The 25,734-nt window shown below is 46.3% G+C and overlaps 1 protein-coding gene across 1 annotated transcript in view; it reads right to left on the reverse strand.

The window, feature by feature from the left end:
- Nucleotides 1-25,451, reverse strand: part of Tbc1d9 (TBC1 domain family member 9) — a 92,436-nt gene extending 66,985 nt beyond the window's left edge. Inside the window, exon 1 of the mRNA XM_052166350.1 lies at nt 24,591-25,451. Within this exon, the coding sequence (XP_052022310.1) occupies nt 24,591-24,720 (130 nt within the window). The 5' untranslated portion in view covers nt 24,721-25,451. The remainder of the gene's footprint in view (nt 1-24,590) is intronic.
- Nucleotides 25,452-25,734: the final 283 nt, after the last annotated feature.

A 25,734-nucleotide genomic window follows, 5' to 3' on the forward strand; every position in this document is an offset into this window, starting at 1 on the left:
TCCCTAAGGACTCCAAAGTTCCGCGGCAGAGTGCAGTGTTATCTCCTGTGAGGCCCCTCCTCAGGGTGCTTTAAGGCCTGCTTTTCTAACACCCAGTGAGCTGCAAGGCTACATATATAAGTAGCTGCTCTATAGTAACCTTTAGGCAATGATTCTAAGAGGAAGCACGTGACATGCGTTTAGTACGGAAATTATCTTTTCTTCAGCACTTTCCATGTGACATCCTACAGACAGCGAGGGCCGGCTGCACTACTTTGTCGTTTTAAAGGATTCCCACACAGACTAGGTCTAGAGGAGGACAGACTGCTAACCCGTGGTCTCAGTCTACTTTGGGACTTAATAAAATACAGTGACACAGTGGAAGAGAGAATCACATGAAGATAAATATTGTGGGACATTCTTAAACCACAACTGTTGGCAAGAATGCCTTCCACACGAGTGTTTCTCGACCAGTGTCCTCACTGCATACACCCAGGAGTGTCTACTCATCCTGGGGTGGTTGTGGCACCCTGAATACAGGCTCAGATGCTGCCGAGGACCAGCCAAGGTTCCCGATGCAGATCATGCAGGCAGAAGCAGGTCTGTCATTTGTATTGACAGAGAAAAGAGAAAAAACTCAGATTCCTTTCCTGTTGTCTTGCTTTGCTTTTTTGAGAGATCTCCCCATGCAACCCAAGCTGACCTGGACTCTCAGGCTCCAGACTTCTTTCTCAGTGCCAGGACTGCAGGCCTGTGTCACCACACATTGCTTTGTGTTTCTAGTTCAAGGTGCTTCTTCAAAGTGTGTGGGCCTGCTTGTGCGGCAGCTACTACACAAACGACTAAGGAGTGCACTGAGCTACCATCCCTGTCTTTTATATGACATGACTCTAATTTGCGCTGGTGACAATATTTCACTTAAGTCTAGCACAGTGCTTCTCAACCCTCCTAATGCTGTGACCCTTTAACACAGTTCCTCATGCTGGGGTGACCCCCAGCTATAAAATTATTTCATGGCTACTTCATAATTTTGCTGCTGTTATGAATAGTAATGTAAATATCTTCCCCATGGTCTCATGTAATCCCCGGGAGGCTCGTGAATGCTACTCTGGCAGGGTAAAGTATGTAGTGGTCACGGTAAGCAGTCACCTCATCTGAGCATGGCCACGGGCCACATTAGGCACTGTACCCCAGCACTTGTTCATTTCCAGATGTGAGGGACAAAGCCTCTGGAATCTAGAGGAGAGATTGGGAAGTCAGGTTCTTCCCAGTCATGGTGGCCTGAAAATGATGTGACTGGGAGACGGGGTGTGCTCTGTCCTTTTGGGGAGTTCCCTGGCTGCAGCAAAATATAGCTATGACTGGCCAGACAGGAAAGCCATTGTGCTGTGCCACCCCTTCCTTCTCTCAGTCTGTTTGTCACCGCTGCTCAGTGCTGCTCTGAGAAACACTGACAAGGACCCCTGAACCCCTGTGGCAGGGGACTTTGGCATGTGCTGAAATCCTTTCCCTTCCCAGGTGTGTTATGATGCAAAGCAGGTGCCAGGGCTCTCTTGTGGCCTCAACAACGCATATGAAAGCACTTAGTCACTACTGCTTTAGAGGCTATTTCTATGCCTTTAACTTCAGTGCATATATGACAATTCCTATGATGCAAAGCAGGTGCCAGGGCTCTCTTGTGGCCTCAACAACGCATATGAAAGCACTTAGTCACTACTGCTTTAGAGGCTATTTCTATGCCTTTAACTTCAGTGCATATATGACAAATCCTATGGAATTGGTAGTATGTTATTTCCCAGTGTTAGCCTGTATATATGTTTTGCTTGTTTATGTTTACAAACAATTTGACTTTTTCTTTAGCATGAGCATAGAAATGACTCAAAGGCATCTTCCCAATCTTTGCCTGATTAACTTCCCGGGCTATAAGGAATGCTCTAGCTATAGCTATAATAGATGCTCTTTCCTCTTCTGCCTCTTTCTAAACCCCACAGAACAGGTACCCACAATCCTGAAGTGTGGCTACAGACTCAATTTTGTGAGGATTTCTCTGAGGAGTGCTTCCGTTTTTAATGGTCTTACAACAAGATCACCTTGCTCAAAGGTGTCTAGAACCATTGTCCTGTGCATGAATGCCTAGTCTGGTAACTGTCCAACATTGCATTTCTCCAGACTCCTTTTGGTTGGTATTACCTGCCTGTCTCCACCTAGACCTTTGTCAAATCTGCTATGAGACATACGATGCCTTTATTACAGGTCTGGTCTCCCATCACCAGCCCAGAACTTACCACCTTCCATATTCTAGAGTTCCTACAAGGCCGGGCTCTGTTTGTCTCTCTTTGGAATTGGTAGTATATTATTTCCCAGTGTTAGCCTGTATATATGTTTTGCTTGTATATGTTTACAAACAATTTGACTTTTTCTTTAGCATGAGCATAGAAATGACTCGAAGGCATCTTCTCAATCTTTGCCTGATTAACTCCCCGGGCTATAAGGAATGCTCTAGCTATAGCTATAAGAGATGCTCTTTCCTCTTCTGCCTCTTTCTAAACCCCACAGAACAGGTACCACAATTCTGAAGTGTGGCTACAGACTCAATTTTGTGAGGATTTCTCTGAGGAGTGCTTTCCTTGAGGAGTGATGCTCAAGGTATAGTGACAGGAACCTCTAGGAGTGACATGGAAAAGCTAGGAAGGGGCATTCTGAGCCCCCCAGTGGCCACAGCCACTTCCCCAATAGACTTATATTCTTGAAAAATGGAGGAGACCACCTAAAGGTTAAGAAACCCTGAAGGCACAAGGCGTGAGAAACCACATCGCAGAGCAGAGTTTGAGTTCCCTTCCCCTCCATCTTTGCATTTGATCCCATGGACGAGGTAAGTCTCTGGAGTGGTGATGAGCTCACGGGGATGCTTGTTCCCCTGAGCTCGGGTCATAGGTCACAGCATATGCTGTGGCTAACTCATCTATTGTTCGATCTTCTGTTTGTTAGCAAGCGTGCTGCTGGACATGTCTGGTTCCTGCCGGAGCAGTGCTTCCAACCCTTGTTAAAGCAGGCTTTGAAAAGTCTAAGCCAACAGATTCCACCCTGGCCTTTCTCCTCACCCCACAGCCTTTACCAAAGCGCCATTTCCTGCTCTCTGGTGGTATTCTGCTTTTCTACCACCATTCCATCTGAAACTGCCACTCTTGTCCCCTTGAGAAGGCGCCTGATTGTCCTCCCTCCTCTGCAGAGTGGGATTCTGCCCAGCCCACAGTCCTCCGAGCTCCTTGAGTGGGATCTTGTTACTCGCCGGCATTTATAAACTCTTATTCCCTCTAAAGTTTCTTACTTATCTCTCCCTCTCTTTGAAGACTTTCAACCTCCTTCGGAGGGGTCGAACTTAACCTTTTCTCAGGCTGATCAATTACCCCATCCTTTGTAAATCGCCACAGGCCTCCGGATGACAAAGGCCTCACTGTGTGTGCAGGTTCTGATAACGTCAGTTATGAACTTAGTAGTTACCCCAGTGTGCTGGACACTCTCGCATGAAGAAAAGGAACGTCCCTCTCCCACAGCTTACCACGACTCCGGCTTCACCTTGGATTGTCTCACTGCCACTGCCCCTGGGAGTTTAAAGGAGACAGCATGCCCAACAGAGCTGGCATTTTATCGTATTTCCCAGTCTTGGTTATAGCTTCCTTTCAAACTGGGTAAACTCAGAATTACCTTAATAAGAACTCTTGGGGTGTACTGGTGCCATAACTCAGTTTAAAGCAAAGTGCTATTACCGCATTATCAAGCTGGTAGTACTTTCAGAATAAATTTAAAATATTACAAGTCGCAAGGCCAAACAAGTGGTAGTCTCTTTGTGAAATGGGACCAAATGGTTGGGTTAATTCAAGGTCTCTAGTTTCTCAGGTCAGGTGGCCACTCTTACTCTACCCTCTACGCTCCATCTCTCATAACTTCCGGAGCCTCACAGTGGCCAAGAAAAAGAAACTGGCTAAGGCTGAGCCTAGAGTAGGTTGATTATAGTTCAGGGAGCAGTCAGAGGACCTTGCATGGTGTTAACAGCCTACAACAGTAGTACAGACCCAAGGACAGCTCTCCCTGGCCTCACAGGGCTGATGTTCCCATCCCTCAGTGGTGGTCTCGTCAGCAACGGGCAGGAAAGCATCAGAACATTTGTCAGAACTCTCTCATGCAGCAAGTGCCTGTGGCCGCTGAGGGGAGGGAGCTGCTGATCTTTAGTTTCCTTTCCCTGTTCTATTCAGTCTCGAACCTCAGCCTGTGGGATGGTGTTTCCACATTTAGGGCGTGTCTTCCCACTTCACTTAGCCAAGCCTTTTAGAAAGGCCCCAGACGTTCCAGAGATCCTAGCAGCTGTCATGTTAACAGTAATCACCACCTGTCTGTCAGTCATCACTCATCAGGTGGTCATTCTGATGATCTAGAATAAGCCCATATTGAGGTTACTTTATTATTAATAATAACATGATAAAAATATTAAAAATTTAAATATCATAAAGCTGGGGGCATGGCTCGTTGGGTTTGGATCCTCAGCCGCACATAAGAGCTAGGCATGGGAACATAAATTTCTGTTCTCAGAGCTGAAGGCACGGTGATCCTGTAAGCTTACTGGCCAGCCAGTGGAGCCAGAGTGACAAGCTAAAAGTTCAGAGAGTGACCCTGTCTCAAAAACTAAGGTGCCGGGCTTGGAAGATGACTCCGTGGTAGGAGTGCTTGCTGCAAGAAAGAGTGGAAGGAACTGAGTTTGAATCCCAACTCTTAGAAAGCTAGGCGTGGCTGGTATTATCTGTGACTCTAGAGCCACTGGGGCAGAGCCAGGCAGGTCACTGGGGCCATCAGTCTAGCTCCAAGTTCACTCAGAGACTCCATCTCAATGGATTCTCTCAGAGAGCAACAAGGCAGAACAATGATGCCCTCCTTGTGTCTCCATGTGCAGGTATGTGAGCATGCACCCTGCATGTATGTGAACATGCATGCCTGCACATACACAAACATAGTAACCACACACAGTCCCATACAAAGACATAAAAATATACCTAAGACATAGGACAATAGAAGATACCAATGTCAGCCTCTGAGTTTCACATGTGCACACACGGTAGGCACAGCCACATAAGCATGCACACACATGTACACCCCACACACATACAACACAAATGCCCTGAAAAAAAAATTACTGAAAGTTTGAGACTGCTCTGTGTGCCAGGAACTGGTATGTGAAACGGGCTCCCCAGTAGCTGGCTATAACTGGTTTACAAGGCTATGAGCGCCTCCATTCGCTGCCCCAAAGGAGGCTTTCCCCATGGACCTGGTTTTCTAGTCCCTGAGAGCTCAGACTCTGAGTTGACCTTCCCCTGGCATCTACTGCGGCTCACATCTGGAGGCAGTTGTGGGGCAGGCAGAACCCCTGGGCCCACTCGTCAACTCTCAGATCCTTGCCTGGCACAGTGGAAGCTAGCCATGATGGGAGGGCCTGTACACAAGTCATGAAGGATTGCATCATCTCAATTTTGAATAAATGACAGTCTCTCCACGGGACACATATTTCAGTGTGCGCTTCAAAACCTCTCTCACTAAGCCTTAGCAAAGCCCAAGACACCGATGCCAGTATCCAACATCTGCAGTCGTGTTGAATCGAGTCTCTCCAGCATAGATGACGCATGTAATTTTGGATCCTCAGTGAATATTATGTGATAAGCATGCAACATCTGTCTGTCTATGGGTGAATGAATGCATGAATGGCTGGTGATGAATTGGTCAAAATGCAAAATTAGCGCCTATTAAAGTAATTCATGGTGGCGGGTGCTATCTGAGGACTTGGCCTGTTTATCTCCAATATCACTCTTTAATTGCACTGAAGCAAGATTACTTTTTCCTAATTAAAACCTTTCTCCATAGAATTTATTTTTTTAAAGCCTCCTGTCTAAGTGAGGCATGTGGTACACCTCTAGTCCCAGTGCCTGGGGACCAAGATGAAGAGTTCAAGGACAGCTTGAGACAGAAGGCTAGACCTTGTCACAATAAATAGATTAAATTTAAAACCATGCAAAAGGGGGGATGTGGGTTCAGTATTTGTCTTAGTAGCAAAGTCCTTGTCCAGCTCACAAAAGCCTCTGGGCTTTAGTCCTCAGCAAAAAAGACAAAAGCAATAACAGAACAGGAAAATAAGAATATAGTTTCTGGACAGGCAAGATGGCTCAGTGGCTACTGCTCATGTGCAGGACCTGAGTTCAGCTCCCAACACCCACATCAAGTGGCTCAAAACCATGTGTTAACAACGCCAACCCCAGGAAACTGATGCCTCTGGCCTCTTAGGTCACCTGCACTCCTGTGAACCTACTCATATAATATACGTAACTAATAACGAAACATTTCCATGCACAGTTATTTTAAAGCTTTTTTTTTTTTTATCATCGCGCAATACTTGGATGTGTGACCCAAGGAGTGATTTTTGTATCTGACCTATTGCCAAGGCAAAAGCTAAAGCAAGAAGCTCCCATTACCCTGAAGCTAACAGGAATGTAAGCCCTGTTCCAGGGAAGGCAGTGTGCACAGTAAGGGCCCTGGCTGCAGACCACACACACACACACACACACACACACACACACACACACACACACACGCATTCCGCAGACTGCACTCAGCATCACAGGGAATGCTGGCCACAGTCGACTGAATGAAGAAACACCATTCTCTCTTTCTCAAGCAATGTTCCAGTTGAGTAGAGAAATACTTATATTACCTTAAAGGGGTGTGCTAATAAGGCTTTCAATTAATTTCCAACAGATATTTGAGAAAATATAGAAATGCACTTCCTGTTATGAAAATTACATGGACTGTAGAAACATTTTTAGTGGTTCTGGGGTATATGGGAGACCTTTCTGGAAGGGATTCAGTTCCTTTCCTGTTCTTAATTCTTCCTGTTTTGGGATTTTACCTACTGTGTAAACCTCATCACCATGGCTACATAGCAGCCATTAATTGGTTACTCTGTCTCACTGCTGACATTTAAATGTTCACCTAACAACAGAATAAAGGGACTCACTGAGCTTCACAGTGCAAAGTTCTAGAAACAATGTAGGGAAGAGGTGGCTAACACTAGAGATAATCTCCTCTTGGTTTTCAAAACAGAATAAAGAATACTGATGCAAAAGTACCGCCTCCCTCTAAAGATTCTCTGTGGCTCTGCAGTCAGTGGGCTGAGCAAGCGTTGTGTGTGCTTGAAGGGACCCCATGACCAGGGTACCAGACACTCTGCTGCAGTCTCCATGGGCCCAAGGCCAGAAGTGTTAGGAAATGGCAGAGGTGCTTACCCACAAATGGATTACAGAAACTAAGCAGAAAAACCGCTTAACCCATGGGCTAGTTAGTTTTCCATTTCTAAGACAAAACACCTGGAAAATGAGATTCTGAGAAAACACCTGGGAAGTCGGCTTCTAAGGAGGGAGGGTTGATTTTGGGTCACAGCTGGAGATGTTCGGTCTGTTTGCTCATCCGAGGTGCCTTTGAACTTGGGGGGACACAGCCCACCTTGGCAAGAAAGGAGGTGGGGAAGACAGACAGAGACAGAGACAGAGAGACCGAGAGACCGAGAGATAGAGAGAGATAGACAGAGAGGTGTGGGGAAGAGACTGCATGTGTACCAGATCCCAGGAAACCCTTCCAAGGGCGCGCCTCCAATGGCCTAACGTCCTTCACTTCCTTCTACTTCTTTTCTGAAGATCATTATTAGCACATCAATTAAACATGCATGTGACGAACTTTGATCATATTTACCCCCTTTGCTCTTTACTGGTTCACGTTTCTTTCCTTTACCCGCTGATTTTCTTCCCAAATAAACCTCCTTCTATTTTTAAGTCTGTTAGTTACTCTTGGTATTTTGTTTAGTTTGTTGGTCTCGGTGTGAGGTGAACCAATGGTTTTAATTTGAATTATTTACTAAAGCTAGAGAGCTGTACTCACAGGAGCATGGTAGGTCCCACTTCTTTAAACCCAGCACCACGGGCTGGCGAGGAGACCCTTAGCACATAGGCCTTTCTTTGGGGGACACTGAACTGCAGGCCTTAGCAACCCTCATTTTTTTCCTCTCCAGGACCTCACAGAGCTTTACCTGCTCTCACTCAAGACACTGATAAACTTTGACTGATACAATTGCTAACCCTGGAACCATGCTAAGCAGTCTCTTCTCATGGTCTGCACTGAGGCCTGAGGCCTCTACTTATATAGCCTGCTGACCTACCTGTGTGGATGGAGACTCTTGAGGTCAAAGGTACCCGACCAAGAAAAAGCCATTCACCTTCAAGCAAGACAAATGGAGTGAGTACCACTTTAAACTTCCAAAGGCAGCTTGACATATATACAACAAAGCCGCAATGCACAAAACAGGGCATGGGGATATCTAAACACCAGAGAAAACAGCCATGAGTCACAGATACTCCCCTGTCCCAACCAGGATCAGTGAAGACAGACCAGACCTTCCTATGAAATACTGGGGTCTGCGCAGGGCCTGCTTGGAGCCCCTATTCTAAGCAACCAGTCCAACAGCGCAGGCTTATCACTGATGAATTCAACTTAAATGATGTCTGCCTTTTATTCTGGGATCTGTGCTCATGTGCTCTCTCTCCTTCCCCCACCTCTCTGATTAAACACAGAGTTCCCGGGGTCATGGAGCCCTTTGCATTAGTATTGAGGCTCTGTGGATCCTAAGGAGGGAGAACAAGGTGGATAGAGACTGGGTAGATTTTCTAGGCTCACAGTACAATCAGCAGAGTACACCACAGACTCTGTTCCATCCCGTACCACACAGGGATAACGGTCATTGCAAGCTGCCGCCTCTCCTGCTGAATGAACACTTGGCTAAAATCCTGTGCAGTCACACAGTGACAAGAATACACACACCTGAAAGCACAAAACCCCTCTGGAGTCCTTCAGAGCACTCTGACCCGCAACTTGGGGATCACAAAAATCCCTACAGACAGGGTTATTCCTTTCACCTCTACCCATAGCCAACAGCCGGAGCTGGCAGAGCCTGGCCTCAGTCAGATTTCCCCAGATCCTCCTCTCCGGATCCCAACATACCTGGCTCACAGGACCCTCCAGGGGGAGTTCACTAGCCCTGCTCCTGGCTCTCCCTTCTAAGGGATAAGGGACACAACAATTATCTGAGAGAGCTGGGACTGTGCTTCCTACTCCTGTTCTTTCTCCGTAACTGCTCACAGTCAGGAGCAGGTTGCAAGCACCTTCCATTTGTGTATGTAAAATAGCTCCAATGTATAGGCCCTGTTGAATTGTCATTTGTCAAATGAGGAGCCCAGAAGCTGGGACACTCAACTTTTCCCTCCAGCACTAAGCCGGTTCACACCTCTGAGCCCTGTATGCATTCATAATGCGGCCTGGACAGTCGGCAGGTGGCAGTGACACCTACTGCAGGAGCCTCTTGGTGTTGCACTGCCTGCTGGCACAATTCAGCAAGGAGGCCTTTCTGTAAGCCCAGGGCAGGACTTGCTCAGGCTGCAACTCCAAAGCCATAATCACCAGACTGCTGTCCCCTGAAGCAATGCCAGCAGAAACTATAATTTCAGCAGAACCCTGATAAGCATATGAATAATGTATATGATGTAATGGGCTTTGAGTTATTAGAGGGAAATGGGATTAGGACGGAGAGATTCGACCTTAATATTTGCAGCTGACTTCCGGGACACAAGTCTTCATGGGTACCGCCTGCCCTTGTCAAAGACCCATCACAGGTGTTCTTTGGAGAGAAAGCTGATGCTAACAGCTATCTTTGTACAGTCGCAGACATGCTTGTATTGGAGGCTATGTCATCCCCGAGTAGTAAGACACTACGGTATCTTGGCCTACTGTAAGACTTTGGAGAAATCAGGACACCTTTACCAATTAGGACACTTCCTGTTCACTTGTGCTCCTCCAGTCCTAAATAAAGCCTTTTCTGTTCTCATTAAGGCCTTACTTAATTAGCTGAAATAAAATCAGGACTTAGTGTAGTACCATCAGCTATGCTATACCAGTGAAAACCTCATCCAGCCAGCGCTGTAGATTATAATCGACTGTATGCATCATGGCGGCACTGTCCCATTGCTGGTGTGAATGGCCTCCTCTGGACACAGACTCCCAGTTTACCCTGGTCCTTATCAGTCCCCATTGTCTCCTCACATAGCAGTTTTTACTTAGCAACTCACATTCTTAGAGACTTAAAACAATGCTCATAATAGAAGCACACTTCTGTAGTCAAAAGTTAAACATTTACCTATGGGGAGGATAATTAAAGCTCATGTGGTCATTCAAAACATCTGAGGACAGAAGTCTTGCTGTGCAATAAAAAAAGAATATTCCTAAGCATTTCACATTTTATCAAACTGATGTTTACAAAGCACCCCCTCTCCTCTCCTAATCTTCCCTCCTCCCACTTGTTCTCCTTCAAACAATTATTTGATTTTTAAATGCCAGGAGTTAATAACATCCAGGTATTAATCTTTCCTTTAATTATTGGCTGTCAAGACCAAACCTGACCAGGAAAAATAAATCTTTGCAGAAAATTCTCTGGGGGGTGGGGGGCAGAGCATTTTCTGGGGAGGACTGAACTGAAGTGATGCTTATTCAATTCAGAAACCGCCTTATGAAGAGTCTGAGCAGTAGTGACTTCCTACTGCCTGCGTTCCACACTTATTTTCCTAAAGCCACATTGTCCTGCCTACACCTGTGCAGGCGAGACAAAGTCTCCAGGTTACAGCTGGTGACTTTCTCTCTATTTCTAGACTTGACAAGGCACTCAGAATCCCAAGGAACACGGTATGTCTACTAGGTGCCTGGAACTGTCTGTACTTTCTGTTTACTTCTATGTGTGACTTAGAGATGAGGCTTTATACTGTCTACAAAGACAGACCCAATAGTCACTCTGCTTTGTGGAGATTAAGAACAAAGGCCAGGTCATTTACCATCAGAGCCAGTGCTTTTGTTAGGGTTCTGTCTGAGCTCCGCCCCACAATTACCTGGCAACAGCCAGGCATGCCCCTCCTCACAGCAGTTAAGGACTCTTGCTATATACTTCATAGCTTCAAGTTCAACTCCTAGCCCCCACCTAAGGTGGCTCACAACCTCCTGTAACTTCAACCCATGTTTTTATTGGCACTAAGAAAGGGGAAAGGATCACAAGCCATTATAAATATGTCCAGGAAGCATGCAGACCGAGGTCCTGAAATGTGATGATGTCACGGGCAGCTCATGTGGGCAAACACCCACTCTGCAAGTGAGATGACAGTGACCAGATTACAGAGCTCTGAGAAGAATGGTCTGAGAAGAATGGTCTGAGAAGAACGGTCTGAGAAGAACGGTCTGAGAAGAACGGTCTGAGAAGAACGGTCTGAGAAGAACGGTCTGAGAAGAACGGTCTGAGAAGAACGGTCTGAGAAGAACGGTCTGAGAAGAACGGTCTGAGAAGAATGGTCTGAGAAGAACGGTCTGAGAAGAATGGTCTGAGAAGAACGGTCTGAGAAGAATGGTCTGTAGGTTGATTACAAAGACAAAACAGCATGACACCCTATGGGAATGCCTCAGGACCTTCTGTCAAGTGGGCTGAGGAAAGAGGAAAATGGGTTTAGCTAGGGAGCAGGGAGGGGAAGGTGGCCCACCTAGAGGCCAGAGGGCAAGTTGCATGTCCTCCTAGGATGACAGGTTCCAGTGCAGCCCTACTTGAGAAGCTGGAGGTAGTCTGGTTGCAAACACAGACTCGCCAGGGTGATCTTTCCCCAGAGGACTGACCTCCAAAAAATGTAAGGAGGGAATATGGGCCTTAAGCACAGGCTGTACTGTGAGCCACACAGGTCACAGAGAGCTAACTCACAGACGGTCACTGGCCAACAGCAACTGTGCAGGGGAAGGCGCGGCCTCTTAACCAGCCTCCTAATCTGGTGCTCAAGACTTCACCTCGGAGACCTGAACTGACTTAGCCCCTTGCTGGCTTTCCCAGGCTCCTGAGCCCCCTCCCCTGATCTTCACCCCATTTACTCTCTTCCCTTCTAATGCCAGCCAAAGCTAAGAACACGACTCAAGGCATGCTAGCACATATGTTTTCTGAGCACTTAGCTTCCTTACTGGTCACAGAAGGAATATCCAACCTACTGGGCTGTTACAAAATGAAATTGGTGGATGTATGGAAAGACCTCAGAGGAAAGCCTGAACCACAGGACTTCTGTAACTGTTATATCCTCCTCTCTTAAGCTTCTGTAACTGTAGCTAAAAAATAGTAATACAAACAAACATACTAATGAAAACAGCTACAGTAACAGTGTGTTAAAATTTAGCTTTAGATGACTTAGATGTGAAGATTTTTTTTGTTTGTTTTGTTTTCTGGATTTGTTTTTTTGAGACAGGGTTTCTCTGTGTAGCCCTGGCTGTCCTGGAACTCACTCTGTAGACCAGGCTGGCCTCAAACTCAGATATCTGCCTGCCTCTGTCTCCCAGAGTGCTGGGATTACAGGCGTGTGTCACCACCGCCTGGTGTTGTCGTGAAGATTTATTGCAAAGATGCTTCTAGAAATAATGTGTTCTACATTTTTCATTGTACAATCCACAGGTAAGTAAATGTGTTAAAATGTAGAGTGTCCGACTGAAGTGAACTCAAGATTTTCCCCTTATATTTTAGTCACAGAGTCCACAAGTAAGTCTACTAATTTATAATAATGAATAATATTTGTAAATGTAATATATTTAATATAATTATATACATAGGTAATATGAATAATATAAATAAAAATATTTTATATATTTATGTATAGAGACAATAAATACTAATAATAAATAATGTAATATAATATATAAAATGTATAATATAAAGATATAACATGAATAATATATAAAAAACAAAAATTCATCTAAATGTTTTATAATAATATAAATATATAATTCATTGGTTAATAATAAATAATAACCAGTTAATATAATAAAATGTTTTTTATTAAAGATTACCTTTGGGCCGGGCATGGTGGCACATGCCTGTAATCCCAGCACTTGGGAGGCAGAGGCAGGCAGATTTCTGAGTTCAAGGCCAGCCTGGTCTACAGAGTTAGTTCCAGGACATCCAGGGCTATACAAAGAAACCCTGTCTCAAAAAAAGCAAATCCCAAAAAAAAACAAAAAAAAAAAAAAACCAAACAAACAAAAACAAAACAAAAGATTACCTTTGCTACTAGATTAGTAGAGGTTCGAAATTTTCAATTATTGAAATTTATACAATTTCTTTTATTAGGAAGTGCTGAGGTCAGGTGTGATAATGCTTCCTATAATTCTAGTGCTCAGAAGGCTGAGGCTGGAGGGGTCCAGACGAGATGGTTCAGTGGGTAAAGGCTCTGACCGAAAAGTTCACTCCCCAGGGTCTTCAAGGTGGAAGGAGAGAACAGATTTCCTCAAGTCATCCTCTGATTGCCAAATGTGTATGGTGACACGTGTGCTCATGAGTGTACAAACACAAACACACACAAACACATACTCACAGACACTACATATACCAAATGCAATATGAATATTACACAAATTCAGAACAAGCCTGGCCTTAAGTTTTTGTTTTTTGTTTTTAATTTTTTGGGTTTTTTTCGAGACAGGGTTTCTCTGTGTAGCCCTGGCTGTCCTGGAACTCACTCTGTAGACCAGGCTGGCCTCAAACTCAGAAATCGCCTGCCTCTGCCTCCCAAGTGCTGGGATTACAGACCTGTGCCACCACTGCCAGGCTGGGCTTACGTTTTAATGTCACTAATCATCACATCACCGACTGTGGGTGGGTGGAGCAGAGCCAGATAAGTGGAGCTCACCTTTCTGGTCTGAAGTGTAAACAGAGCTCAGTCCTTGAGCTGCGTTTGACCTGCAGTCAAGCAGACACAGCCCAGCGAGTCTCAGAAGAATGACCGACCGAGAAAGGACGGTTTACATTTCCCAGGCTGGCGGCACTCCAAGGACTATTCACCTGACCGTGCTCCCAAATCAAAATCACGAGAGTTGATTTCACCCAAATGGAAGTTTCTCAGCACAGGCTGTGGTGGAGATTTAAGAGAGCCCGGTGGCTCTGAGAATTAACTCAGCTTCAAACAAACGGGGTCACCGAGGACAGAGGCAGAGAGACATAAAACAACTCAAAGCTGTCTTCAAAGCTATGCGGTCACCAAGCCCAATGGGAAAGAGGAACAGCGAAGAGCAAAGAGAAAACGGCAAACGGAAGTCATGGTCCCAGCAAAGGATTAATCTAACAATGGCTTTGAAGTTGGGCAGCCTCTCTGTAAATCTACCATGACATTAAATTAACTCAGCTTGCTGTAAGACAATGTTAGCCACTCCTTCACAATAAGAAGCACATACACACATAGACTGCCACTTACGCACTGGGCTAGCCTTCACCACATCATAATAGTAAGGATTACACCACAGGCAGAGGATGTACCAGGATATGAGGTATGGCATACATGAAGAACCATGACAGAGGATGACAGGGCTCATGCCCACATGCAGTGACATTGGAAAACCCTGCCCGCCTGGGAGACATCTTTCTCTCATCTGAGGCAGCCTGAGGTTCTCTCTCCCTTGTGTAAACGGTCTGGTTCCTGTGGTCCGTGCCTCTGATTCAACTGATCAAGGAGACACTGGGCCACGAGCAGATCCGCTGGATGGATCCCGTAGCTCAGACACCCAGTGATGTAAGCTCAGGAAGAAGACCTAAGGGAAAACTGAAATGCCATTTAAGTCAGAGGTTGGGGCATCGGAGGAGGGCCACTGTAGGAAGTGACTGGGTGTCCTCTGTGTGCTGCAGGACACAAGCCGGACAGGAAAGGCGAAAGTCTAGTAACAACTTCCAGAGCCCCCTGCTTCGGCTACAGTGAGAGACAGGGGAGGAGATGAGGATTCGAGGGCCTCTGTCTTCCACCCAGGCCGCCCCCTAGGTCATCGGTATCCGAGGGGGTTGGTTGTTCCTGTGAAAAGGAGGGAGACGGGGAGGGAATGAGGAGAGCCGCTGAGGACTGTGGACTGACAGAGCCGCTGAGGTGTGCAGAGAAGGCGGAGAGGGGAGGTAGACTGGGGGTGGGGGGAGGTAAGAAAGAGAAGTGAAAGCAGAGGGAGTGGAATCTAGTTAGAAACATGGATGTCTGAGGGTCTACATCGTCATTTCTCTTCTCTGCAGAGCCTGGAGATCTGACCTAACTGTCTTACTGTCCACGGAGAGACAGGATGCTTTAAGAGAACACCCCCCATCTGCCTCTCCCCCTCCACCCCATCTTCCTCTCCCCCTCCACCCCCATCTGCCTCTACCCCTCCACCCCCATCTTCCTCTCCCCCTCCACCCCCATCTGCCTCTCCCCCTCCACCCCATCTGTCTCTCCCCCTCCACCCCATCTGCCTCTCCCCCTCCACCCCATCTTCCTCTCCCCTTTCACCCCCATCTGCCTCTCCCCCTCCACCCCCATCTACCTCACAGCTGTGCACATGCAGCTGGGGCACACACAGCTGTGCATATACAGCTGGACACACACACAGCTGTGCACATGAAGCTGGGGCACACACAGCTAGGGATGCTTTTTATACTTCCTTATAATGTCCCTGAGACTCTTTGAAGCAAGTTTTAAAAGGCGAGTTAGCTGCATGGCAGACAAACAAACAAGCACAATCTAAACAGGAAGAGAAACTTTGCAAAGCACATTAGCCTCAGCGAGAGAAACATGTCTGCTTCATAAAGAAAATGTGACAAAAACAAATAAAAATAAAAAACAAGCGAGTGAGGAAAACTGTGCCAAGATGAACATCTGAAGAAAGGCGGCGGGAGAGAAAGACTGGAAGGTGTCAGGAGACAGAAGGCGCGTGCTCAGGCCAGGCGCGTGCTCAGGCCAGGCGCGTGCTCAGGCCAGGCGCGTGCTCAGGCCAGGCGCGTGCTCAGGCCAGCCAGCAGAGAACGACTGCAAGGCCTTCCTTCTCCCGGCTTCATGTTGCAGTCAGAGCTTGCACCAGAGAAACCCGCCAGCAGAATGTGGGAGCGGCGGTCGTCAATGGCGAGTAAGGACTGGGCACCTCGGGGCACAGCGCCCGGGGGTCCCTCACTCACCCGTCCATCCATTCCCAGGAAAGCCTTTCCTTTACTAATACCTGTTTCTATTTCTGTGTCTGGGGTCCATTTCTTTGCTGTAGAGTACAAGAGCCTATCTACTTCACCGGAGACTTAGATCGGGCCCTCGCTGAACCTCCTAGCTCCAAATCCCTGACATGTATACATATGTGGGAAGCCTGACCTCTTTACAGTGGGTCCTGTCTGTGCCAGCCAGGCTGGACAGAGCATGCAGTGTTCTGGGGCAGGGAGTCTGTCAGCCTCTCAGATTCCTCATAGATCGACAGGGAAGCTGTCAGCAGCTTGTCTCTTGACTAGTTTTTTTAGGTAACTTCAAAAGTACCTAAGTGATGTCAAAAATCCTGTCAAATCCTCTGCAAATTGCACACATGCGTTCACACTGACTGTCTGAGGCAGATGCATATGGTGACTGCGTTGAGAACAGCAGCGAGAAAAGATTACAGACTAAGCAAAGGAAACATGGTCGGGCCACACGCTGTCTCTAGCAGCACCTACTTGGCACGAAATTTTTATGAGCCAAGTGTCACATAGCCAGGGACTATTTCCTACAGAAGTCACGAAATCATTAAGCTCCATTAGGACTTAACACATAATTGAACTGATATATACACATATAAATGTACGCATATATGTGAATAGTATTGTGCACATACTATATGAATGTTTGCATGTTTAAGAAAAAAACAATGAATTGCTATGTTCTTTAAAATGGCAACTTTACCTACAATCACATTTCTCACAGGAGCAGGAATCACACTTCGGTTTTTGGGCAATGACAACCTGCCATCTCTCTGGTGATATCCACCAGCATGAAGTTGTTAATCCTAACTCACCTGTAATCTAAGCTCCTAAAGGTACAGGGGAAGCTTTAAATCCTTTTTTTCCCCTAGAAAAGCCCAGAACAGTCTTTAGATTCTCAGTTGTAACATGGAAATGAGATTAGCATATACCATATGCATTAGTCTTGCCATGACTTTAAAATAAATATAAACTCACAGCCTCCACTATTAGCTGTGGGGTTGAGAGCAAGCCTCTCAGCCTCTCTGAGCCCTAGTTTCCTTTTCTAGAAAGTGAAGGGTAGGTGTCTGGTGCATATGTGACACAAGGTAATTTGTACCAATAGCCAGTCCTGAGAAGAACCATACAAACTGGACAAAATGCACCTTAAAATAGCCAAACCTTTAGAGACCAATTACATCACCCAAGGAAAAGTAAGGAAAAGTATGGGCAGTGGTGGCCCACACCTTTAATCCCAGCACTCTACTTGAGAGGCAGAGGCAGGCAGATCTCTGAGTTTGAGGCCAGTCTGATCTACAGAGCAGATTCTAAGACAGCCAGGGCTACAAAGAGACCTGTCTGGAAAAACAAAACAACAAAACAAGACACAAAACATAAAAAAATAAAGAAAGTCTGGTGGGTGAACTATGTATGGGGGCCATGGCGCGGGGTCGTGTGGACAACAAAAAACACAACGTTCTTTGGCAGGTCAGGTTCAGCGGTGCTAGTGCCCAGTTTTAATAGAACTATGGGCAGATGGGCAGACAGACACAAGAGTCATTACCAAGAAAGGAGGGAGACGATTCCTGATCACTCTGGAAATGACTAAGGTGTTAGGATCACACAACCTAACAGCGGCAGCAGCCAACAAAATCACCCACATGGACGCCAGGCTTCAAATTGTTATCAACATCTAAATTTAAAGTAACTTTGATTTGTAACAACAGCAGCAACAACAAAATTCTTTCATAAACAAAATGACCAGGACTCCGTTTCCAGTACCCAGCACCCAGTGTCTCCCAACCATTTGTAACTCTAGTTTCATGGGCTCTGGCGCCCTCTTCTGCTCTCTGCAGGCACTGCATGCATGTGATGCACATACATACAGGCAAAACACTCCTACAAGCTGGGCGGCAGCGGCCGAGGCAGAGGAGGCCTTTAAAGGCGCACGCCTTTAATCCCAGCACTTGGGAGGCAGAGGCAGGCAGATTTCTGAGTTCAAGGCCAGCCTGGTCTACAGAGTGAGTTCCAGGACGGCCAGGGCTACACAGAGAAATCCTGTCTGGAAAAACAAAAAACAAAAACAACAAAAACAAAACAAACAAACAAACAAAAAAGGTCAGACGTACATCAATCTGAGTGGCAAAGAGAGAGGAGAAATGGGAGATACACACAACACAGACAGAGGGGGAGGGGTGTTGGATGGACAGACAAACAGTATATAAAGAATATATAAAGAAATTAATTATACTATGCCCAAAGGGAGGTGCTTTTTTTTAAACAAGAAACACCCCCCCCCACACACACACACACACTTATCTTGATTATAGAAAAACAAAAGAAGAAAAGCAAAGTCAAAAACAAACTGTAGTCAGGTGGTGAACCCGCGCCATAGGGACACCAGAGGGACAGAGTCTGAGGGACAGTCGGCCGGCTCTTCAGGAGAAACAGCTCACTCAGAAGACAAGGAACAGCGTGCAGAGTGCACTGAGAAGCCTGCCTGTGGACTAGGACAGCCCCACGAGCTTGCTCCCAGAGAGGGCAGGAGAAATGATTTTAGAATAAAGATCAAAGACAGAAGAACATTAAACAAACAAACGCTCTATGTGGGTGAATATAAGTGAATGTGTAAAAATGGTTTAACTCCAGTTCCAGGAAGTCCGATGCCCTCTTCTGACCTTGTGGGCACTGGGCACACATGCAGTACACATAAATGCATGCAGACAAAGCACCCATAAACATAAAATAAATCTAAGATAAAATTGTTTTTAAATAACAGTGACTATACACTCTTGGGATGAAAATATAGTAATTAAAATGAGTTCTAAAAATCTGAGGACTGGGGGCGCAAAGAAGAATCCTAAGATAATATATTTCCTAGGATACAAAACATACACAGACACACACACACACAGACGCGCACACACACACACAGACACACACACAGACACACACAGACACACACACACAGACACACACAGACACACACAGACAGACAGACACACAGACACACACAGACGCACACAGACACACACACAGACACACAGACACACACACACACACACACACACACGATTAAAAGAAAAAGCATGCCTATTAAGCCAGATGCAGGGCTCAGACCCATAATGCCAGTACCCGGGGCTGAGTGGGAGGATCTCAAGTTCAAGAACCCCAATAAAAAGTTAAAACCAGGGCCACTGAGATGGCTCAGTGGATAAAGCACTTGTCATTCAAGCCTGACAACCTGGGTCTCGTCTCCAGTTCTCCTCTGAGCTCTACATATGCACTGTGGCATGTATTCTCCACCACCCCACCCCGGGCCCAGACAGACAGACAGACAGACAGACAGACAGACACAGAGAGACAGAGACAGACAGACAGACACAGAGAGACAGAGAGAGACAGACAGACACACACAGAGAGAGGGAGTGAGACAGACAGAGAGAGAGACAGACAGACAGACAGACACAGAGAGACAGACACAGACAGACAGACACAGAGACAGAGAGAGACAGACAAACAGACACACACACACACACAATAAATATTAAGAAAGTAAAATTTCAAAAGGTAACATAGGCATTAACAAAATGAATCCTTATAACTGTCATAACGAAGAGTTAGGCAAGTCAGAAGACACAGGTGAGTTTTTCAAAATGAGTGAAGAACTCAACTCAACTTGCTGAGAGCTTGCTGCAGTGACACACACATCTGCTAACATAAGGCCACCTCACGGCTCGAGATAGAAATGTGAGGGAGGAGGAGTCAAAGCTGTGCCTACAGCGGGCGCGCGGACAAGCTCTCTGCGGTTACAGAATTCAACTTTATTTTTGATTTTTTGTCTTTCTTATTTAATTGTTTATTTATGGTTTTCTTTCCTTCCTTCCTTCCTTCCTTCCTTCCTTCCTTCCTTCCTTCCTTCCTTTCTTTCTTTCTTTCTTTCTTCCTTTCTTTCGACAGGATTTCTCTGTGTAACAGCCCTGCCCGGCCTTGAACTCAGATCTGCCTGCCTCTGCCTTCCAAGTGCTGGGATTCAAGGCTGGCATTAAAGGCGTGCGCCACCCCAGCCAGACTTCAATTCTAAAAGAAGTTAAGCTATGACATACTTGATCACTGAAGATACTAAACCTGACCAAATGGAAACCAGAAATGGCTCGCTAGGCCGTAGGTTCCATGCTTTTGCAGGAAGCATTTCCCTCCAGTGGAGAGAACTATTTTTTCCCTGTGGTAAATTTAAACTAATTCTAAAATATAATCAGTCAAAGAATGGACAATAAGTTCCTAAAGAACAAGCTCCGCTCAGTCTACCTCTAGAAATACAGTGTGGTGTTAGTAGGAAATTTACTAACACAGAGGACGAAGCCCTGAAAAGACGCACACATGTGGACTCTTGCTTTGTGCTAAACGCAGACCGCGGGGCAGTGAGAGTGCGGTGAGTTTCTGGTGAATTGTGCCAGATTAAACATGTACACACACACTTCCTAAGTAAAATTCGCCTTCCACATCATGTGATGTGCAAAAATTAAGTCCCAGTGAATGTCAGACGTAAACTTGGAAGCTAAAGCGGCAGAGTTTATGGAAGATTATGATTATGATTAATTATGATTATGATTAATTATTATGATTTATTAAGATTATGCTTGCGTTTTGCCCTCTAGCAGGGAAAGAGATAAGTTACTGGCCAACACGGAAGCCTTAACACAAGTAAAGAGGCATCTATAAAAGGATTTGGATGTTAAAATGAAAAACCTGTTTTCACGAAGGAACTGAAAAAGCAAAGAAAATGAAGATTCCACCGTACTTAAAACACACTCACCTCTAGAACTTTTAAAAGTCTCTACATGTCAGTAAGAAAAGGACAAAGCAACTGAGTTGAAAACGGCTAAATATTACAGCAACCATGTCACAAAGTGTTTCAAAATGGCCAACGGGTCCGTGAGAATGTCATCTACTTCATCAGTGGATGACACTCAGTTCCTCCACTCAGTGTCACTGAAACCCAGAGGGAATGCGGGCCACTGGCTCCCTCAAGCTGCAGAGTCAGCATTCCCAGGCCCCGTGAGCCGAGCCACCAAGGGTCCGCCAGCAGCACAACAGAAAAAAGCAGCCTATGACCGAGTCCGGCTCGTTCATAAAGGGTCTTACACAGTACACGAAGCAGACAGCCACAAGCGACAGATTTTACGAATATCACCGAACAACACAGAGAACAATCTATGGTTCCATTTCGTCCCTTTCTCAAAAACAAACAAAAAATGGAAAATGTGAGAGATTAAAATATCATGGCTTAGGTCTGTGCTCTTTGTTGAAACAAACAAACAAACAAACAAACAAACAACAACAACAAAACAACAACAACAACAACAACAAAAAAGAAAAGCAAAATGTGTTGACCAAAAAGCATGAGAGAGCTTTCAGCTTTAGGGACAGGCTCAGCTCTGTGGGGTGTTGGCAATAGTTCCTCTTTTTGTCCTGGTGTTGGTTTGCAAAGTATTCACTTTCTGGTAAATTCCTGTATTCTGCACCTTTTTTATTGTGCAATTTTAATTAAAAATACTTTAAATTTTTCAGTTAAAACTTTTTTTTGTTTTTGTTTTTTGGATTTTTTTTTTTTTTGAGACAGGATTTCTCTGTGTAGCCCAGGCTGTCCTGGAATTCACTCTGTAGACCAGGCTGGCCTCGAACTCAGAAATCTGCCTGACTCTGCCTCCCAGAGTGCTGGGATTACAGGCGCACCACTGCCCTCAAAACTTCTTTTTAAAAGATTTATTTTATTTATTATATGTAGGTACACTGTAGCTATCTTCAATCATTCCAGAAGAGGGAGTCAGATCTCCTTATGGATGGTTGTGAGCCACCATGTGGTTGCTGGGATTTGAACTCAGGACCTGTGGAAGAGCAGTCAGTGCTCTTAACCACTGAGCCATCTCTCTAGCCCCAGTTAAACCTTCTTAAACAAGTATTTCAAATGCATGTATCACCGAAAGTTTTATCAATAACTACGGAGGCACAAGCCTTTAATCCCAGCACTCAGGAAGCAGAAGTAGACAGATCTCTGAGGTCAAGGCCAGCTTTGTCTACAGGGTGAGTTCTAGGACAGCCAGGGCTACACAGAGAAACCCTGTCTCAAAAAAACAAAACAAAGGTTCAGGCAGTGGTGGCTTGGGCCTTTAATCCCAGCACTTGGGAGGCAGAGGCAGGCGGATTTCTGAGTTCTAGGCCAGCCTGGTCTACAGAGTGAGTTCCAGGACAGCCAGGGCTACACAGAGAAACGCTGTCTCGAAAAACCAAAAAAACAAAAAAAAAAAAAACAAAAAACAAACAAAACAAAACCAAAAACCAGAACAAAGGCAAGCAAACCAAGCCATGCACAGTATCTCCAATGGAGAATTGCTGGGGGAGGGGCAGAGGAACCAGCTTGTCCGTCTTTCCTTCAGGCAGGAAGGAGGCAGAGTCTTCCTGCCTGGACCACCTACTCCCTGCCGCCAGCGTCCTCCCCCCATCCACCCTCCCCCCCCCCCCAAGCCATTGCTTTGTTTCTTTCAGGCCTAATACACTGGCAGCCTTTCCTGATCTGCTTTTCTTTCTGACTCAGATAACCAACCCAGCCTCTGTCTTCATACGTGTTCAGTAAAGCCTCGTCATTCCGTAAAAGCTGAACTCTGCTTTTTGGCTAGTACCCTGCACACTGATAACTTTAAATGGATTTATGATTTTTTATTTTTTGTCATCTGTCTTCTACTAAGCTGCGAGCATTATGACACTGACTCTGCCAATAAACACTTGTTAATGATTTCACAGTTTAATGAATGAACCCCACGTTATTACATTGGAGACATAGTACAGCTAACTACTTCCAAGATGCTGCTGCTATGTTTGAGAGAGTAGCAATTTACCAGACCAGGCATATATTACCACCATTTGGTGGAAAACAGCATTTGTTGGCAGGGCTAGCCATACTCTCCAAAATAATTTCAATTGTTCCAGAAATGGCCATCTACAAAAGCATCTGACAAGTAGAATTTATATCTTTGCAGACTAAGTCCTCAGGGACAGATTCTAAGTGGACAGATGAGATGCCAACAAACTCCCAACTGGCATTCTAAATATCAGAATACAATAAGAAGATTAAGAAAAAAAGATACCCAGCCCGCTGCCTAATTTTAACACCTGAGTGCAAGTGACTGGGAAAGATGAATGCTCAGCGCTCGGTACAGAAGTTCAAACCCCACACTTACTTATTCACGTTTTTTACCCTAGGCACATCCCTGAAATTACAAGGTAAGTAACACATTAAAATACACAGTTCAAGACCATCTACAAAATGAACTGGAGCATTCTGAGACCGCTCGTCGGGATTTTTACAAGGTCTGTAACTCTACAGATTTTTCTATATCACTGTTTAAAAGAAGGCGTAAAGAACATCAGGTTACCAACAAGCCATTGCTTGTGCTAGCCAAATATTTCAAATAGAATCATGTGCTCGACCAGAAAACATCTGAATTTTAATGTGGAGGAAAGCAGTTTATAAACATCACAGTTATCTACGCACCCCAACAAGAACTCTATCACCCAGTGGGCCGCTCTAGGAGCAATTTACCTAACACTCCTTAAACTCTGGGAAATGGGGTCTCAACGCTGAAGATGTCAGCAGCAGTCTCTCTCCTAGTAAACCATCTATTTATATCTTCCACTAACTTTGGCTATAATAAATATTCTAGTAATGTGAAGGAAGGTCCACCATCTCTAGCACCGTTAGTGGTCAGTATTACCTGTAACCTCCCCCTAAGCAAAAACAGCTAGTTAATAAAGCAAGAGCTTTCTAATATGGAAACACCCGGGTTATAAGAGAAAGAGATTGCTAATAATCTTGGTAACACCTTGTTGAAGGAGTTCAAGAACTAACTGAACTAGTTAAAATGCAGTTATACAGATAATTCTTTTTATGACCAGAACCAAATAACTTGGCTTTGTTTTTCTGTCGGACCCATGCAACAAAAGAATTCCATTTTCCTTATTCATTCTCATAGGTCACATAGGAAGTGACCACATCAGCCTCTTAACAGATTGCTTCCCTGGTAACAAAAGGGTATTTTACATCTAATTGCAGTCCATAAAGACAGCAGAGTCTAAGCTAAGCGTCTCCTATCTCTCTTCTCAATACATTCAGCCGTATGTTAAAGGGGGGGGTGGTGGTGAGGGAGAGTATGCCACCCGGCGTTCGATTCTTAATAATTCTCCATTCACTCATTGCTAGTTTCATCTTAACCCACTATGGGTCATCCAGACCTCGAAGACCCCCATCGGCAGACAGGGTCTGGAAAGAGGCGTTTCTCTCCTAATCTGGGAAAAATAAAATCACAACTCGAGACACCTTCCAGGCCCCTACTCAGGGCCCTCAGGCGGCCCAGCCCCGGAGACCGGGCGGAGTCCCGGGTGTCTGCAGCCAGGGCCCCGGGCGGAGCCTCCCGCAATGCCCGGTTCTTACCCGCCAATCCGCCGCCGCCGCCCCCGTCGCCCCCGTGGCCCTTCCTTCTCTGCAGAATGAAGTAGGGGTTGGCTCTCTCGGTGATCCACAGCGCGTTGGCCAGCAGCACCTCCTCGGGGTTCACCCACATGGTCCCGGTGGCCGCGGGCAGTCGCACAAAGAGGCCCGCACACTGGCGCGCTCTCCCGGGCACACGCGCGCCTGCCCGGCCGTGGGTGCGGGGCCGCGATGGCCTTCAGCAGGCTGCAGCCCGTGGCTCCCGGCCCGCGACAAAGACCCAGCGGGCAGCCGGGAACGACAACAGGGATCGGGACCGAGCAAGTAGCATCCTCCCCGCGTTGCCGCGCTCGCCAAGCGCACAGCCTCCCAGCTTGGCCCGGCCCACAGCGGGGCGAACAAGCGGCGGGGCTCGGTCTCCGGGCGCGGCTTCGTTCAAGGGCGAGCTTGTGCGGGAATCCGAGCCCCTAGGGCGCCGTGATCTCCAGCTGCGGAACCCGAGATCACCGCTCTTGGACACCGCGCATCGGGGAAGCGAGCTGGAAGGACGCTCCGGGCACTGCGAATGAATGACGACAGCGCGGCTCAGTCGCCGCGAGCCCGGGTGACTGCGGGTGGCTTCTCGCGAGCCCGGTGGGGACTGTGTGCGGAGCGCAGGGCCCCACGCCCATCCCAGCGGGGAGGAAGCTGCCCTGCTCGCGGAGCCTGCGTGTGGCGTGTGTATTCAAGGCTGACGCTCGGCGGGACAGCGCCACCCCTGCCCCGGAAACGTGTGTTCCCAGGTTCCAGACCTGGCTCTAGAGCCAGGGGTCCAAGGTGGACCCAGCCAATGGTTGGCAATGTTTTTGTTTCCTGCATCCCTGGATCAAGTCACGCGCTAAACTTGTCACCGTCGGTGGCCCCTCCCCTTCCATTCCTTTGTAATTAAAGTGGCCTAGCTAAATGCATTACATCACTTCTTTCCTTGACCTACAGGGCGTAAGCTATAGCGAAGTTGGAAACGGCCCAAAAGCTTAAACCAACTAATTCTCGCCACAGCTGTTCCTGTATTGGGCATTAGGAGATTTGAGGAGCACTTGCATGCAGAATTCAGAGGTGTATTCGAACTTAATGGATGCATTGTTTGTTTAAGAAAATAAACCAGAGA

This window comes from Apodemus sylvaticus, chromosome 21 (genome assembly GCF_947179515.1).
Source record: "Apodemus sylvaticus chromosome 21, mApoSyl1.1, whole genome shotgun sequence".
NCBI lineage: Eukaryota > Metazoa > Chordata > Mammalia > Rodentia > Muridae > Apodemus > Apodemus sylvaticus.